Source organism: Kwoniella shandongensis, chromosome 4 (genome assembly GCF_008629635.2).
Source record: "Kwoniella shandongensis chromosome 4, complete sequence".
Classification (NCBI taxonomy): domain Eukaryota; kingdom Fungi; phylum Basidiomycota; class Tremellomycetes; order Tremellales; family Cryptococcaceae; genus Kwoniella; species Kwoniella shandongensis.
In genome coordinates this window covers 1,032,339-1,046,429 of record NC_089290.1, presented here as the reverse complement: position 1 = coordinate 1,046,429, position 14,091 = coordinate 1,032,339, and the positions used below count along the sequence as shown (strand labels likewise).

General features: G+C 49.2%; 6 protein-coding genes across 6 annotated transcripts; 2 read left to right on the top strand and 4 right to left on the bottom strand.

Moving 5' to 3' along the window:
• Nucleotides 1-2,266: 2,266 nt before the first annotated feature.
• CI109_102404 (uncharacterized protein) lies at nt 2,267-3,618 on the bottom strand (the record flags this gene model as incomplete). The annotated part of the gene is made up of 7 exons (XM_065967145.1): nt 2,267-2,280; nt 2,342-2,628; nt 2,702-2,769; nt 2,908-3,001; nt 3,079-3,199; nt 3,268-3,401; nt 3,479-3,618. The coding sequence occupies 7 exons, from the start codon at nt 3,616-3,618 to the stop codon at nt 2,267-2,269; spliced, it is 858 nt and encodes a 285-aa protein (XP_065823217.1).
• A 709-nt stretch (nt 3,619-4,327) lies between these two features.
• On the top strand, nt 4,328-5,261 carry CI109_102403 (thymidylate kinase; the record flags this gene model as incomplete). The annotated part of the gene is made up of 4 exons (XM_032004441.1): nt 4,328-4,475; nt 4,557-4,665; nt 4,743-4,830; nt 4,920-5,261. 4 exons carry the CDS (start codon nt 4,328-4,330, stop codon nt 5,259-5,261), a joined length of 687 nt encoding a protein of 228 aa, XP_031861306.1.
• A 181-nt stretch (nt 5,262-5,442) lies between these two features.
• CI109_102402 (uncharacterized protein) lies at nt 5,443-6,243 on the bottom strand (the record flags this gene model as incomplete). Its single annotated transcript, XM_032004442.1, has 3 exons — nt 5,443-5,700; nt 5,781-5,933; nt 6,046-6,243. The coding sequence occupies 3 exons, from the start codon at nt 6,241-6,243 to the stop codon at nt 5,443-5,445; spliced, it is 609 nt and encodes a 202-aa protein (XP_031861307.1).
• A 416-nt stretch (nt 6,244-6,659) lies between these two features.
• Nucleotides 6,660-8,617, bottom strand: CI109_102401 (uncharacterized protein; the record flags this gene model as incomplete). The annotated part of the gene is made up of 11 exons (XM_032004443.1): nt 6,660-6,763; nt 6,821-7,026; nt 7,081-7,190; nt 7,250-7,331; nt 7,391-7,513; nt 7,565-7,731; nt 7,798-7,981; nt 8,048-8,106; nt 8,163-8,232; nt 8,302-8,440; nt 8,533-8,617. The coding sequence occupies 11 exons, from the start codon at nt 8,615-8,617 to the stop codon at nt 6,660-6,662; spliced, it is 1,329 nt and encodes a 442-aa protein (XP_031861308.1).
• A 401-nt stretch (nt 8,618-9,018) lies between these two features.
• CI109_102400 (uncharacterized protein) lies at nt 9,019-11,151 on the top strand (the record flags this gene model as incomplete). Its single annotated transcript, XM_032004444.1, has 5 exons — nt 9,019-9,519; nt 9,587-9,876; nt 9,945-10,563; nt 10,634-10,811; nt 10,877-11,151. 5 exons carry the CDS (start codon nt 9,019-9,021, stop codon nt 11,149-11,151), a joined length of 1,863 nt encoding a protein of 620 aa, XP_031861309.1.
• A 238-nt stretch (nt 11,152-11,389) lies between these two features.
• Nucleotides 11,390-14,080, bottom strand: CI109_102399 (amidophosphoribosyltransferase; the record flags this gene model as incomplete). Its single annotated transcript, XM_032004445.1, has 12 exons — nt 11,390-11,529; nt 11,588-11,916; nt 11,972-12,071; nt 12,130-12,203; nt 12,262-12,610; nt 12,666-13,044; nt 13,114-13,199; nt 13,261-13,397; nt 13,451-13,480; nt 13,538-13,607; nt 13,839-13,924; nt 14,064-14,080. The coding sequence occupies 12 exons, from the start codon at nt 14,078-14,080 to the stop codon at nt 11,390-11,392; spliced, it is 1,797 nt and encodes a 598-aa protein (XP_031861310.1).
• Nucleotides 14,081-14,091: the final 11 nt, after the last annotated feature.

Genomic DNA, 14,091 nt, shown 5'->3' with positions numbered 1-14,091 from the left:
ACGAGCGGAAGTCTTCGTCTTCCCTGGGCAGAACGAGAGTTCGATAGCGACGCCTCTTGTTCGGTATCGCAAGTCTAGAAGAAGCCGACAACGTGAGGTGGTGTGGAGGGGGTGACACTGGCGTCTGACAACCACCAACGAGCTTGACTAACGAAAATTTCAGCTGGAAACGGAGATCTATGGACGGAAGTGGTAGACACTAGACGGTTAGCACGAGATACGTTGGGAGGATTCCGGTAGTCACTACCTGCTGCGACCGCAGGAGGGACGGTACCGTACCCCAATCCAGCTGATACGCCCTCCACTGTACCTCGGGAAGGGTGCGATAAAGGGTATCAAGACGAGTTTAAAGACCGTGCTCCACCATGATCAGACCGAAAGTAGAAATGGGATTCGTCGGGTTGACTGATAGACCCTAACGAAAATCAAGGCCCTGATCGTCAAGCACGACACTAGAGGTGGGCTCTGCTGCTGTTATTTTCCGACCCGACCATTGCTTGACTCTCAGGTTAGTTGGATGCACTCTTTGGGACACGTACATGTCATGTTGGGTGTGGCGCGTAAAGGCGAACATGACAACCCCGTCAGAGGCGTCCTGACGGTAAATGCGTTGTTGATGCGTGGAATGGTCGCAAGTGGTACCTTTGGCAATTGTTCCGGTTCAACTCTCGTAATACACGTCAGGGCCACGTTGAATCATACCGATCTCTGCCGTATACTTGCTCGGTCAATTGCTGAGACTGCTGGCAGAGATTACTTTGTATCAATTTACGGATTGATTGGTAAGGGTAACTAGGTGCAGGAAGCGCCACTTTTGTCTTGCATCATGAGATATTCAGGGTCCATGTGGAATCCATGCAAGGAACGAGCAAGGAACGGTCACTAACTCAAATTTTTAGGTTAAGCGAAAAAGGCAGTCAATGAGTGGTTCGGGAGATTGTTTAATTTTATTACCACAAAGTTTGGTTCTTATTCCTTCTGCCCAGGGGCAGTTCCAGCGGGGGCGCGCCAGCGGTGGCAGGAGAAATAAGCATATGGGATAGGACAGTGTACCATTGTATCTCTTCCGCTTTCGGGGTTCTCCTTGATGCGAACAATCGTTGTGTCGGCTGTACCGCTACTTTAGATCGGTATACATGATGTAGGTGGTGATAATGTCTGAATTATGTTATGGGACGCCTGTCGTCAGCTTTACTTTGGGCTAAATGTACGTTATATTGACCTTGGATAACGACGTACGAGGCGGCAGTTTCTCCGACCGATAAGTGCATGTAGCAGTTTTCGGGTTGGACACCAACCCAACAGACGGGAAACCCTTTAGAGTTGCATATAAGCGCTCGCTCGGACAAGATCTGTATCTTCGCCCGAAAAACCAATGTGTACCGCAATATCAATGTGACAAATTGCTCACGCGTATGTTGTTCCATACGACCAAAAGCGTAACTCTCAATTCTGCTTCTTGTCAGTGGATGGTGTTGAAGGGCAGCCACACAAGCTTACTTTGGTTTGTCGCCATGTTCGGACTGGAATGTCTGTACCTTGTAAAGTATGCCCTGACCGTATGCCAGGCATCTCCCATTCTTTTGGTTTACATGCGAAAACCACATTCCTTGTTGAACCCTTTCATACCACGATCCAATGTTCGTGGCCGCCCTGGGCGTTAAAAAAGCATATTTGGGTGAGTGTGGCGACAAGTCCATTCAATTCTTGCCGGCGTAGCCAGTGGTGGTGGCTGTCAAAGCGCCCCTCTCCTAGGCGTTCCAGTAAACCAACTTCTTGACCGGTTGCGGTTGCGATTTAGGCTCGTGAGTTCGGCGTGGCACGACGCCACACGGAAAGGCGGTTGTGCGCTTACAAGGGCAAAAGAAAGCCACCGGACATTTTCCGGTCTTCGATAGCCGATTCCAGTTAGAGTTATCACTGCCAGGGGACGAGATCTGGGAGGCAAACGTAATGTTTAACGGCATGCTTATACCACACGATACAAACGAGTTGTAATACGGTTCACACCGCTGACGTACAGAGAAAGTCTATATGAACCAAAGAGTGTCCTACTTGTGGCATTCTTATCATATATACAACACAAAATGGGCGTATACGAGAAAAACATAAGGTTTATAACATAATAACATTTGCATCCGATAAGCCGTCGTGGTGGCAGTCACCACCAACGACTATTCAGTCAAGAGTTGAGACATCCGGTACGGTTTTCTCTGGTGTAGGTTGATCGATCAACTTCCGCGAATATCTTCGCATCCGGCTGATTTTAGACGGCATATCCTTAGATAAGCCGCGCGCTTATCAGTTACACATGTTCCAACGAACCAACCAGGTGACTCACGAGGAAGAGCATCAGCAGGTTTACTGATCTTCCAACCTCTTTCCGCTGCTGCTTTCTCGCCCTGTCTTCCGAAACCGAATCCACCGAATCGCGCACCGGGCGCTGTGGTGTTCTGAGGAAGAAGTGGCGAGTCGGACGAGGCAGTGGCTGATCTCGAGAGTGTTGGTTTGGCTTCATTATCTCCGCCGCCGCCGCCAGCACCGGTTGCACCGGAAGGAGTGGCCGAACGGGATCTTTTCTCAGATACCATATCCCATGCTGTAGCAGCCATACGTGTCTGTGGGGTTCTGTTGATATCGTCAATCGGTCAATGTACCATTCGCCGTTGGGTGACTAACTTATGAGTGGGTGCACACTCACAAGGAAGATACGTTCTCCCAGGAAAAAATCAGCCTCTTCTTTTTTGATCCCGAACGGAGGAAGATGCCCTTTTGGTTCCGTCAGCCCATCAATTACGTTTGGAACATGTGTGTACATGTGGGTTGCGGGGCGCAATGGGGGTGGCTGCTATCGAGAAGCGGCTTTATGCAAACACCGTCTCACTGGAATCGTATCAGGTGACTCACCGCGAGGATGTTGAAACAGCCGATAATGAACAGAAGCCAGCTTGAGACTTGGGGGAATCGCTTGCAGTAATGCGAAAGAACCTGAGCACCAATCCTGTCACCGCCAATCAACAGGTCAGCTCCTCAATCAGTACTGATCTCCCTGCTCATGATGAACCGAACAGCACTTACAATGCTTGAAAGACACCCAAGCAACCGAGACCGTGTCCTGGTCCAAGTATAGGGATAAACTCCTCGAATATACGTCGTGGCACGCCAATCTCAGACATGGTGAGGAGGATACACTCGAATGCTGTCAGGACGTCAAGGTAGTTAGCATCGCAGCAATATCGACTCCCGGCTGTGGAGAGGCTAGCTCACCGATGAACACTCTGTTGAGAACGCTCCAGAATGCACCACCGGCTTGATCGGGCACACTGGAGTACTCGAAATAATCGCATTCTTCTGTAAACTCGTCACCGTCTTTGACAACAGACTTGATGATTTTTATATCACTGCGAGCGAAACCAGTGACCGTGAGTCAAATCATTTCTAGTACCGGTCCACATGTTATGCCGAATACGGAACTCACTCCACCATAGTGACGATGTTGGCAGCGAAGACCAAGGCGAGAGCGACTATGCTCATCGCTCGAAGAACGTTGAGACCGATAAAGACAGGACCGGATGGTCGTGTAGGGAGGAAAGGCTTAAGGTTGCTTGACTGCGACATGTCGTTGGTTGGGATGGAGGCAGAAAGGTCAGTTTTTGTGGTAGTCTTTGGGACAAGACTATCTACAGGAAAGATAAACGTCAATGAGTGATATTTTCAAAAACGATGGTGGCCGAAAGGAGCGAGTAGTCTTTTAGCTAGTGAGTTGTTGTGAGTATATGATAGAAAAGAGGGAGAAGATTGCATGCAGTTGTACTTGTCCAACTTATACATCTCACTCGACTTGAGAGACTCTTTCTCTTCAGACACAGGTCGCAGGAGAAAGTGTTACAGAGACAATAAGTAAAATCGATGAAACGTGTTGTTGGTGTCATGGTAAGATCTGCAGCAGGAATATGAAACGCAGCAAGGGGTTGTTGCGTATTTATATCTGCTCATACTGTACTGATGCTTCTCTTTCGCTCAGTCTGGAAATCTACTGTGTATGTGTCTTTATGGATGTTAAGTGTTACAGAGACAATAAGAAATGTGGTCATTTAATACTGAAACGTACCAGTCCAAGTGGACGGACCTCCACCAGGGGGTAGAAGCAAGGAGAATTACCGGTTTGGGTTATTTTATAGGACAAGAACGCGTTGGAAGACACGCGACGTAGGGAGAGGAGAACATGACCCAGTTTGATTTCTTTCCATACGAACAGGAGCAGCATCATCACCAGACAGCAAACTCACCCGTCCCAACCCGTCCTGACCCCGTATCGATTCCTATTATGTCGGCAACATCTTCGTCTTCGTCACGTCGAGGTGCATTTATAGTATTTGAAGGATTGGATAGATGTGGTAAATCCACTCAAGTCGACAGACTTGTTCAGAGATTAGATCGAGATGGCCACAAAGCTAGATTACAAAAGTTCCCAGGTGAGTGGGATCTCTTCTGTCCAGACCTTTGGGAGGCATGGTATTTGGAACGACTGGACTGATCGCCCTATTCACGTATAGACCGAACTACGGCAATTGGGAAGATGATAGACGCATATCTCCAATCCAAAGCTGAGATGGACGATCATGCGATCCATCTCCTCTTCGCAGCGAACCGATGGGAATGTGCGTAAGTACGCTGTGTCAGCTGAAGATGTAGCGTGAATCAAAGTCAAGCTGATCGAATGAGATGTGTTGACTTGGCAGAGCTGCAATTAGACGAGATTTGGAGAATGGCATAACGGTCATTGCGGACAGATATGCTTTTTCAGGAATCGCATTCTCCGCTGCCAAGGTGGGTTTCCCTCATTCGCCATACTCCGCTGAGTAAGGCATTATCGACCTTCCGTCCAATACTGATCGTCTCTGCATTGCTTGGTCCAGGGCCTCCCATTTGAGTTCTGTCTACAACCCGACACTGCCCTCCCCTTACCTGACATAACGCTCTATCTCACCCTCCCTCCCGCGGTTGCATCTCAACGATCAGCATTCGGCGTCGAACGCTACGAAACAGTTGCGATCCAAACTGCCGTACGAGAACAGTTCGGGCTCGTAGCGAACGAGGTGAAGAAAAGACATGGTGATGGGAAGTGGGTCGAAGTTTCAGCAGAAGGGAGCATAGAGGAGGTAGAAGAGAGGATCTGGGGCTTGTTAGAGGGTATGATCAGCGGTGGGGTTGATGGAAGGATAGGGGAGTTGTGGGTGCAATCCGATGAGTCTAGATGAGAGGACATTGTACGTATGATATGATGCATAGTGCGTGCTATATATGACATATGTTGGTGGATTCTATTATACTTGTATGCTGAACATGCGCTTCTTGTCTTCTGATTATATGTCCCCCACAAGGCTATTATACTTGAATGTCCCTTTGAGTGTTTCCCCTACTTCTCCCCACAAACAATACTCAGATCCGCTGGTAGACACCCTCAACACCATAGCCACAATCTGTCACTTGTCCCAGCCCAATCTCTCCGCCGAAGCATTGACATTCATATACGAATTGGTTGGAAGGAGAGTCGAGTTCGGGGCGGATAGCGATTGAAGTTGTGTTACAGCTGTTGAGACAGTCCAGGGGGGATGAAGCGGTGACGTTTGAGATTGGCTCCGAGGTCAGGTACAGATAACATCCGGAGAGAGCGTAGGGAGAGTGAAGGTATTCGACCTATGTCGAAGATCAGTTCAGTTGAGCTCGGACAACGATAACGCTTTCTTTGTCGAAATAGAATATGACATCACACTCACCGAAGCATCATCCTCGCTCCTACAATTACCCTGATCATCCACAGCATAGACAACCTCGTCCGAAGTGGGATAATCACTTGCTGGAGAGCAATAACATTGAGACGTGTCTTGACGGAAGTAAGCGATCTCCCAGTTATCTTGACTGCATGTGTTCTGCAAGACGAGGACGTCAGATCAGCTCGCAAGTCTTTTGACCCTAGCACAGCTCCGCTCTAGTAGAGATACGTTGTACTCTTGGGAATGTAGAGTTCTATGAATCACTCACGGAGCACTCTTCGCGGGAGGTAGCAGACGTTGCAACGCTCGAAGTCAACGATGGGATCTTCGTATCGGCCACGCAAGCTATGTATGTGGACTGGGTCGCGAGCGTAGAGTTTGCAGCTTGTCGAGGTCGTAATGGGATAGAAGCGGCATTGACGACGAGCCCTGCGGCAGAAAGTAGAGCAAGAACGTGGACGAGCATGATGTTTGAATGAGTGAGTGAGTGTACAAAGTGATGCTCAAGTTCAATGTGTTATGCTGGAAATTGTATGATTGGTAGAGTTACGCTAAGAAGTCAGATCCAGTTATGAGTTATATGACCTACCTAACCTCATCCGGGGATTCCAGCCGCATTACATATCGCTAATTTTAGCTCTTGGCTCTTCATCAAATGACACCGCATGACGTCTGCCCATAACTCTGACCGGGACCTGTGACCGACTGGATGAAAAGTGATGAAAAGAAGGGTGTCCTTGCAAATGTTGGGACTAGTGATAGGATCCACACTAGTGGAGGCACGAAGCGATGCTGATAGCCGAAGCCTACGATTCCGGGTCCTCTCACAGCCGAATCGCCGATGACTGTATTGCATGTGTGTCCGTATGTATACATGACTCATCACTCTATCACTATAGTCTTCCCGGCTGGTAGAACACAGAACGTCTCCTCATCTACTTCTAGCTTCTTACGTGCAATCTCAAGGTCCATAGGTGGCGCGTTGTCTACAAGTGAGATCAGCGAGCTGTGCGAGGAAAGGTGCGGGCACGAAATCCACTTACACGCCTCGTCACTCATCAACCAAGTTCCCCAATGCACGCCAACACTCTTCTTAACACCCATCTGCATCGCCATTCTCACTGCTCCTTCGGGGTCTGTATGTTGTAGATGCAAGTGCCATTTGGGCTCGTAACTACCAATGGGTATGGCTGCAATATCGATCGGTCCAAAAACTCGACCGGCAGCATGGAACAGAGTAGGGGAGTAGCTGAATGGTGGTCGTCAGAATGAGTTACAGTATCAGTAGAGATGTGGTGTTTACCCGGTATCACCCAAGTGAATGAACGACTTTGGCTTCTCCGTATCTGATTTGACATGGAATGCAGACCAGAGAGTTGCATTGGTATCAAGCGGTGATCGAGCGGACCAATGCTATCGATCGCAGCATATCCGTTAGCTATGATGCTGGAAGAGCGTGTTCACCAACTCACCATGTTCGGAACAGCGGTGATGGTGAATGTCTTGTCCTTCTGTCCAGGTCTTTTCAGGGTATGTTTGGTCTCTTGCCACCAACTATGTTGTTGGAGTGGTCATAAGCTCATAAACTCATCGGTAGAAAGGAGAGGACTTACTCTAATTCTGTTATTCTAGTCGCCCCGTGCTCTCGCAAGAACGGACCCAAACCAATCGGGACGATCCACTCGCAACTGTCCCCAAGCTCCGTCACAGCAAGCGGGTCCAGATGATCATAATGACTGCTCTAGCGTGAGCCACGGCAGCAGGTGGTGAACAAGATAGGTACTCACTTGTGAGAGACCAGGACCACATCTACTCTTTTCAATTCGTCTAATCTACATGGAGCAGGTCTTAATCTTTGAGGCGCAAGACGAGATGGGATGGTACGATCTTGAAGTGCGGGGTCGGTGAGGATTGCGAGGTTGTCGAGAGTAACGTATGTGGTAGATTGTCCGAGCTGCAAAGTACGGTAGGTAAGCTCAACCTATATTCAGGTCCCAACATTAAGGCGAAGAAATCGTACCCATGTCATGGTGAGCTTATCAGTGACTTCGACATTCTCACCGCCGGTACCAGCCGGTCGAGGAATAACCTCAGAAGGAGTCTTCTCAGATGACGATGGAGCTGAGGACGAAGAAGGGAAGAGGAGCTGGAAATCGGGTCGTTCGAGGGGTAAGTCGGGTATAGGTCGATCGGGTGGGACTCCACTAATGACACGCAGGATGACATGAGCCCCTAATCCTTTCCAGTTCGTTGCAGTCGTACTCGCTCACCCGTTGTAGAATAGTTTGAGAGTTAATGTTGACACCACAATTTTCCAGAAAGCCCATTCCTGATCGCACCCGTCATAGTCAGCGCGTGTCGTCTACCGAGAAGGAACAAACATACCCATGCTCCTTGCTCTCTCCACTCTACGTAGGGATTCCAATACCTTCCGGCATATTTCAGACTCGCATATCTGTACGGGAACACATAGCGTCAGCTTATTACCCGATTGACAACATCAATACCACAGATCCAAGCTGACCTCTTCTTCAATGCCTCTTTCTCTATTTCTGTAGCCGGCTGGGCATAGTCGGGACCACCTCCTGGTAAGACTGATAGTGTTTGGGTCATGATTCGATTCCGTTCACGAATATGTGATCGACGAAGCGTATCCGTGTATGCTTCAAATAGTACATCCCAATTAGCCTTGAACCAGCAACACATATAAAGAGGAGTTGCAGGACGCTGTACCGTGGCCGGCGCATGAACTCACCATAGTACCCTAGCCATGCTCCAGTGTATGCTATGGGAAGCACAAGGGCAGCCCGTTTCAAGCCATATAATCCCGAGGTGAACATATTGTTCCAATCGGCCATTCGAGGTCGAGCAGGTCTACAGTGGCGAGCCGATACTGCGAGAGATGAAGGGAGTGACGAACGGTAGGTATCGAGGTGGTAGGTAAGGTTATCGATCGGAAGTCTACTATGTACTACGCATCGCGTCTAGCTACTATCTGTCTACCGGATACTGTCCAAATGGAATAGAGATGAAGGTGTAAATAAACCAAAAGACGAGTGACCTTCACTTTTCGAACTCTGATACACCGATCGAGATCGTCATGTACCACGTGGAAAACCGAAGGGGAACAGCTGAAAGACGAAGTTTCCCGTGTAGTGGTTAAAAGAAAACATACACCTTGGCATCCTAGCTTCCCTCTCATCTCTCCCGCTCAACGACCAGATAGCCATCTTGAGAAAAGATGAGCCGAATACCTATTCGAGATGCCCTCAGGGCCGGAGTTGAGCTCTCTGCTCGATCGGTGCAAACTCAAGCAATCAACTTGGGTCAAGCTCGATTTTCATCTGTTTCGAGGCATGTCGGCTCCTCTCACCGGTCATCGACATCTCGCCATGTGCGATATTCCACCGCAACATCATCGGATTCCTCGAGTGGTACTACCCAGTCTTCAGTATCAACCTCAAGTGCCTCGTCTTCCACTGCAACGTCCACCTCTGCAACGATCGGTCCATCCTCTTCTCAACCTGTTAGTCCTAGACCACAACCACACCAGCATCCCGCCTTTGATCGACTATCATCAGCTCTCTCGTCTACTCAACCATGTTTCGGAGCGAGAGGGGACGAGGTGGAGTTGCTCACTTCGCCGGAACTGTTCTACGCGAGATTGTTGGAAATGATCAAACGAGCGAAGAGACGGATATTGATCAGTAGTTTGTATATAGGTGTAGAGGAGGGCGAGCTGGTAAGTTTATCACCCCGATTAGCGTGTTTCAGAGCTCATGCTGATGTGCTCGCTCCTTCTGTACCAGGTCGAAGCGATACGATCTGCTTTGGCTTCCAATCCACAACTGCGTGTAGCTTTCATATTGGATTACAATCGATCTACCCGATTATCCACATCATCCACATTACCCCCTTCTACCGCTCATCTGCTCTTACCCCTCGTCCAACAATACCAAGATAGATGCGAAGTGTGGTTGTTCAGAAGTCCGAAGCTGAGAGGATTGATGGAGAAGATTGTACCGGCGAGATATGATGAGGGTTGGGGGACTTGGCATGGGAAGTGGTATGGTGTTGACGATGAAGTGATCATCAGCGGGTGAGTAGAGGTAATCCTCGTTGTGAGATTGACTATATGTTGACGGCTACAATGTTTGTTGAATCTAGGGCCAACCTTGCCTCTTCATACTTCACGAACCGACAAGATCGATATATCCACTTCCGTTCCCATCCCAGCTTGCTATCTTACCTCACGTCGCTCACTCGACTCTTCACGCAATACTCTTACCTCCTACATCATTCTCCACCAGCACACATATCACCTCTGAACACCGTCCCCTTACCTGCTCCTGAACAACCATCCTCCTCGTCATCATCATCTTCAACACCAAATACAAATACACCTCACACAAAAGCTTCTCTAATCTGGCCATCAGCATCGATCAATCCTCGGCGATTCGAACAACACGCCCTGGCAACGCTTAGCGCTTTCCAAAATTCCTGGCGAGCATCTAATCCTAGTAGATCAAGAAGAGTAGATGTAGATACGTGGTTTTGGCCCGTCCTCCAAGCTGGAGTATTGGGTGTAAAAGAGGAGGAGAGAGCGATGGGAGAGATCTGGAAAGCTGTAAAAGGGTCTTATGAGGAATCAACCCCGGCGGCGGAAGGGGAAGGTGGGAAAGTTGAGGTGGATCTCACAAGTGGTTATTTTGGATTGTACAAGGCGTACAAGAAGGCTGTGATCAATTCTCCAGCCCCAGTCAGAGTCATCGCAGCTTCACCAAAAGTGAGTTCAGCTACATAAGATTGTTTTTCGGAGGACTGTCAAAGCTGATTCCAACTTTTTCGCACTACAGGCCAACGGGTTCTATGGATCAAAAGGTTTCTCGAGGTTAATACCTGAGGGATATACACTGTTGGAAAGTCGATTTCATCGTGATGCAGTGAGACAAGGTCGAGCGTGGGATGAGGAGAAGGGAACCGGTGTGAGATTACGAGAATGGGAAAAGGAGGGATGGACATATCATTCGAAAGGTGAGCACAGCGAGGTCAACATTACCATCTCGACTGCCATACTGACTTACTTGTCTCCTTGATAGGTCTATGGCTCTCACCCTCGCCCACAGGATCCAAACCCTTCTTAACGTTCTTCGGCTCCTCGAATCTCTCCACGCGGTCCCTGACTCTGGACACGGAACTGTCCATGGTGATGATGACTTCTTCGCCATCATTACGACGAGCGTTATCGACAGAGCTGAAAACGCTAGACAAGGACGCGAATGACGTTGGTGAAGAGACGTGGAAGTTGGAAGAGAGGAAAGTCAGTCTATTAGCGAGGGTGTTAGTGGCATTGGGCGTGGAGGGGATGTTGTGATCTGCATCCAATCACATTGATCATCGTATCTCATAACATCTGCATGAATGTACCTCGCAATGCATATACACAACTGAACACGCTTTTCTTGATATGACAGCGAACGGTTGGACGTAGCTTCGAACGTGACCGGATATACATGCCCTACAGAATGATATGCAATAAGATAGTTTTTATGTTTGACTGATGCCTCTAGTTTCCTTCATCCAACCCTTTTCCTTTTACCCTTCTCACAGCGTTATTGCCCGTAGAACGAGTTGTGCAGACCAACCGTGTCGTTGGGTGACGGCATCGATGTAGGACCGACTTTGGGTGAATGGTTAGCCAAACCCATGATCGAGTCGTTTCTCGTGATACTGATCAACGAATCGGAGCCGTCTACACGTATAGACATTAGCAACGGCACCGTTCGTCAAGATGTATGTGCATCACTCACTCATGGGACCATTACATCCACCTTCGGTGACCTCGGCTTGTTCAACAGCGCTGTGGGTCTTCTTCGCCTTTGCGTTATCATTCCTCAATTTCTCGATGTGATCCAAATATCGACCGTCGACACCACCGGTGACATATTCTCCCGTGAAGACGGAACAGTCAAACTGCTTGATGGCAGGGTTGAACTTCTGACATGATGCGACGAGATCTTCCAAGGTCTGGTAGATGACAAGGTCGGCACCGATGTGGGTGGCAATCTCCTCGGTGGTTCGGTCGTGGGCGACAAGCTCATGTCTGGAGGGCATATCGATACCGTACACGTTGGAGTATCTATGAATGCATTCTGTCAGCTGGGTTACTTCACGAGTCGCAGCGACAGGCTCACCGGATAGGAGGGGCACACGAAGCAAAGATGATCTTCTTCGCACCGACTTCCCGGGCCATCTGGACAATCTCCTTGGAGGTTGTGCCTCGAACAATAGAGTCTGTTGCACATGGTCAGCTGGACTCCTGCGCGAGGCCGATGCCAGAGAAGCAGCTCACCATCGACGAGCATGACGACCTTGTCGGCGAACTCCATGGGCATAGCGTTGAGTTTTCTTCTGACGTTTTTTCGTCTACACAAGGGGAAATATCAGCAACTGACCAACTCAGCCGTCATATGAGGCAACTCACCGTTGACTCTGGCCGGGCATGATGAAAGTCCTTCCAACATATCTGTTCTTCACGAAACCCTCTCTGTATGGGATGTTCAGATGTTGCGCAAGTTGCAACGCAGCAACTCGAGAAGTGTCCGGAACGGGGATGACGACGTCGACGGTGAGACCCACTCGGGCGAGCTCCTTCTTGGCAGTCTCGGCGAGGTACTCTCCCATGGCCATTCGACTTCGATAAACGCTGATACCATCGATGGTCGAGTCGGGTCGAGCGAAGTAGACGTGTTCGAAGATGTCAGGAGCGAGAACTTTAGGCTCGGCGACTTGTCGTCGGGAGATCTTCTCTCGAGTGATGATGATTGCCTCGCCTAGACCGAGGTCAGCATATTACTCCAGATGTAACGCTGGAGTGATGACGCTTACCCGCTTTGATGTCCTCCCAACCGTCGAAACCCAAAGCTTGAGCGACAACGCTCTCACTAGCAACCAAGTAATCTGTACCACCTCTGCCTCCCTTCCTAGTCGCAATACCGGCGGGTCGAATACCGTTAGGATCCCTGAAGGCGATCAAACCGAAACCAGCGAGCATACCGACACAAGCATAGGCACCGATACATGACTTGGTGAGGTCTCCGATAGCGGTGAAGATATCTTCTTCGTTGATACGGAATTTACCAGTCTTTTGGAGGTTGTTGGCGAGGATGTTGAGGAGGAGCTCAGAGTCCGAGTCGGTATTGATGTGTCGGTGAGCGTCGACATCGAGGAATTGACGAAGAGCAGGGGTGTTGACGATGTTACCGTTCTAAATGGAGCGAACAAACTTCAGTATATTTGCTGATGGTGTCTAAGTGGGAATATGCAAATCACTCACGTGGGCAAAGACAATACCGTAAGGAGAGTTGACGTAGAAAGGTTGAGCCTCGGCATGAGCAGAGCTACCAGCGGTGGGGTAACGGACTGAAACCATAAACCGACGTCAGACGACCAGTCACCATTTCCCAAGCAGATCACGACTGACCATGTCCGACACCCATCCAACCCTTCAAACCAGCAACGGCGGGAGCGTCAAACACGTCCCTGACCATGCCGTTCGCCTTGACTTGGTAGAATCGACCACCTGACCCGCAAGTGACGATACCTGCCGCATCTTGTCCTCTACGTGGGTGTATTAGCTATTTGATGAGTAAGTGATTTACGTTCAGACGTACCGGTGTTGAAGGAGCGAGAGACCCTCGGCACTGATGTAAACGTAGAGTCAGTGAACGTTTCGTGTTTGCTAAAAGGACTAAACACACATCTCAGTACCGGCAAGGTTGGTCTGAGTGGCCAAGGGGTCGTGAAGGAGCAAACCGAGGATACCACACACTGCAGGACGAACGAGTGGCCAAAGTAAGCGCTCTGTCCCAGCGTAACGCTCAATTGGCACATGTATGCATTCAGCGCTCTACTCACTATTGCTGGTGGATCAAGACAGAGGTAAGGGACAAGGGGATAGGAGATGTGAGAGAGTGTGATTTCGGTTTTGGTTAATATACAACTAATAACAGCTCTGACATCAAGCATCAATGCAACATTCCAACTTTTTTCAGGACAAACCAGCTACAGGACCATCAACACGGAGAGCCGCGATAGTGTACGAGTAGATTTTGATAGGAATTACCGGAAACGCGCCAGGGGTGAACCTGAGTCACATTATCAATAATGGACAGAATAATGACACGTATGTGAGCTGTGCCTGACCTCGGGGGCCCAAGTCGACTGTGGTGTCTTAAGTGGGATCCGGTCACCTAATATGATGACAACAACCACACCTATATATACCGAGTAGGCTTCTTCATATCGTATTAAG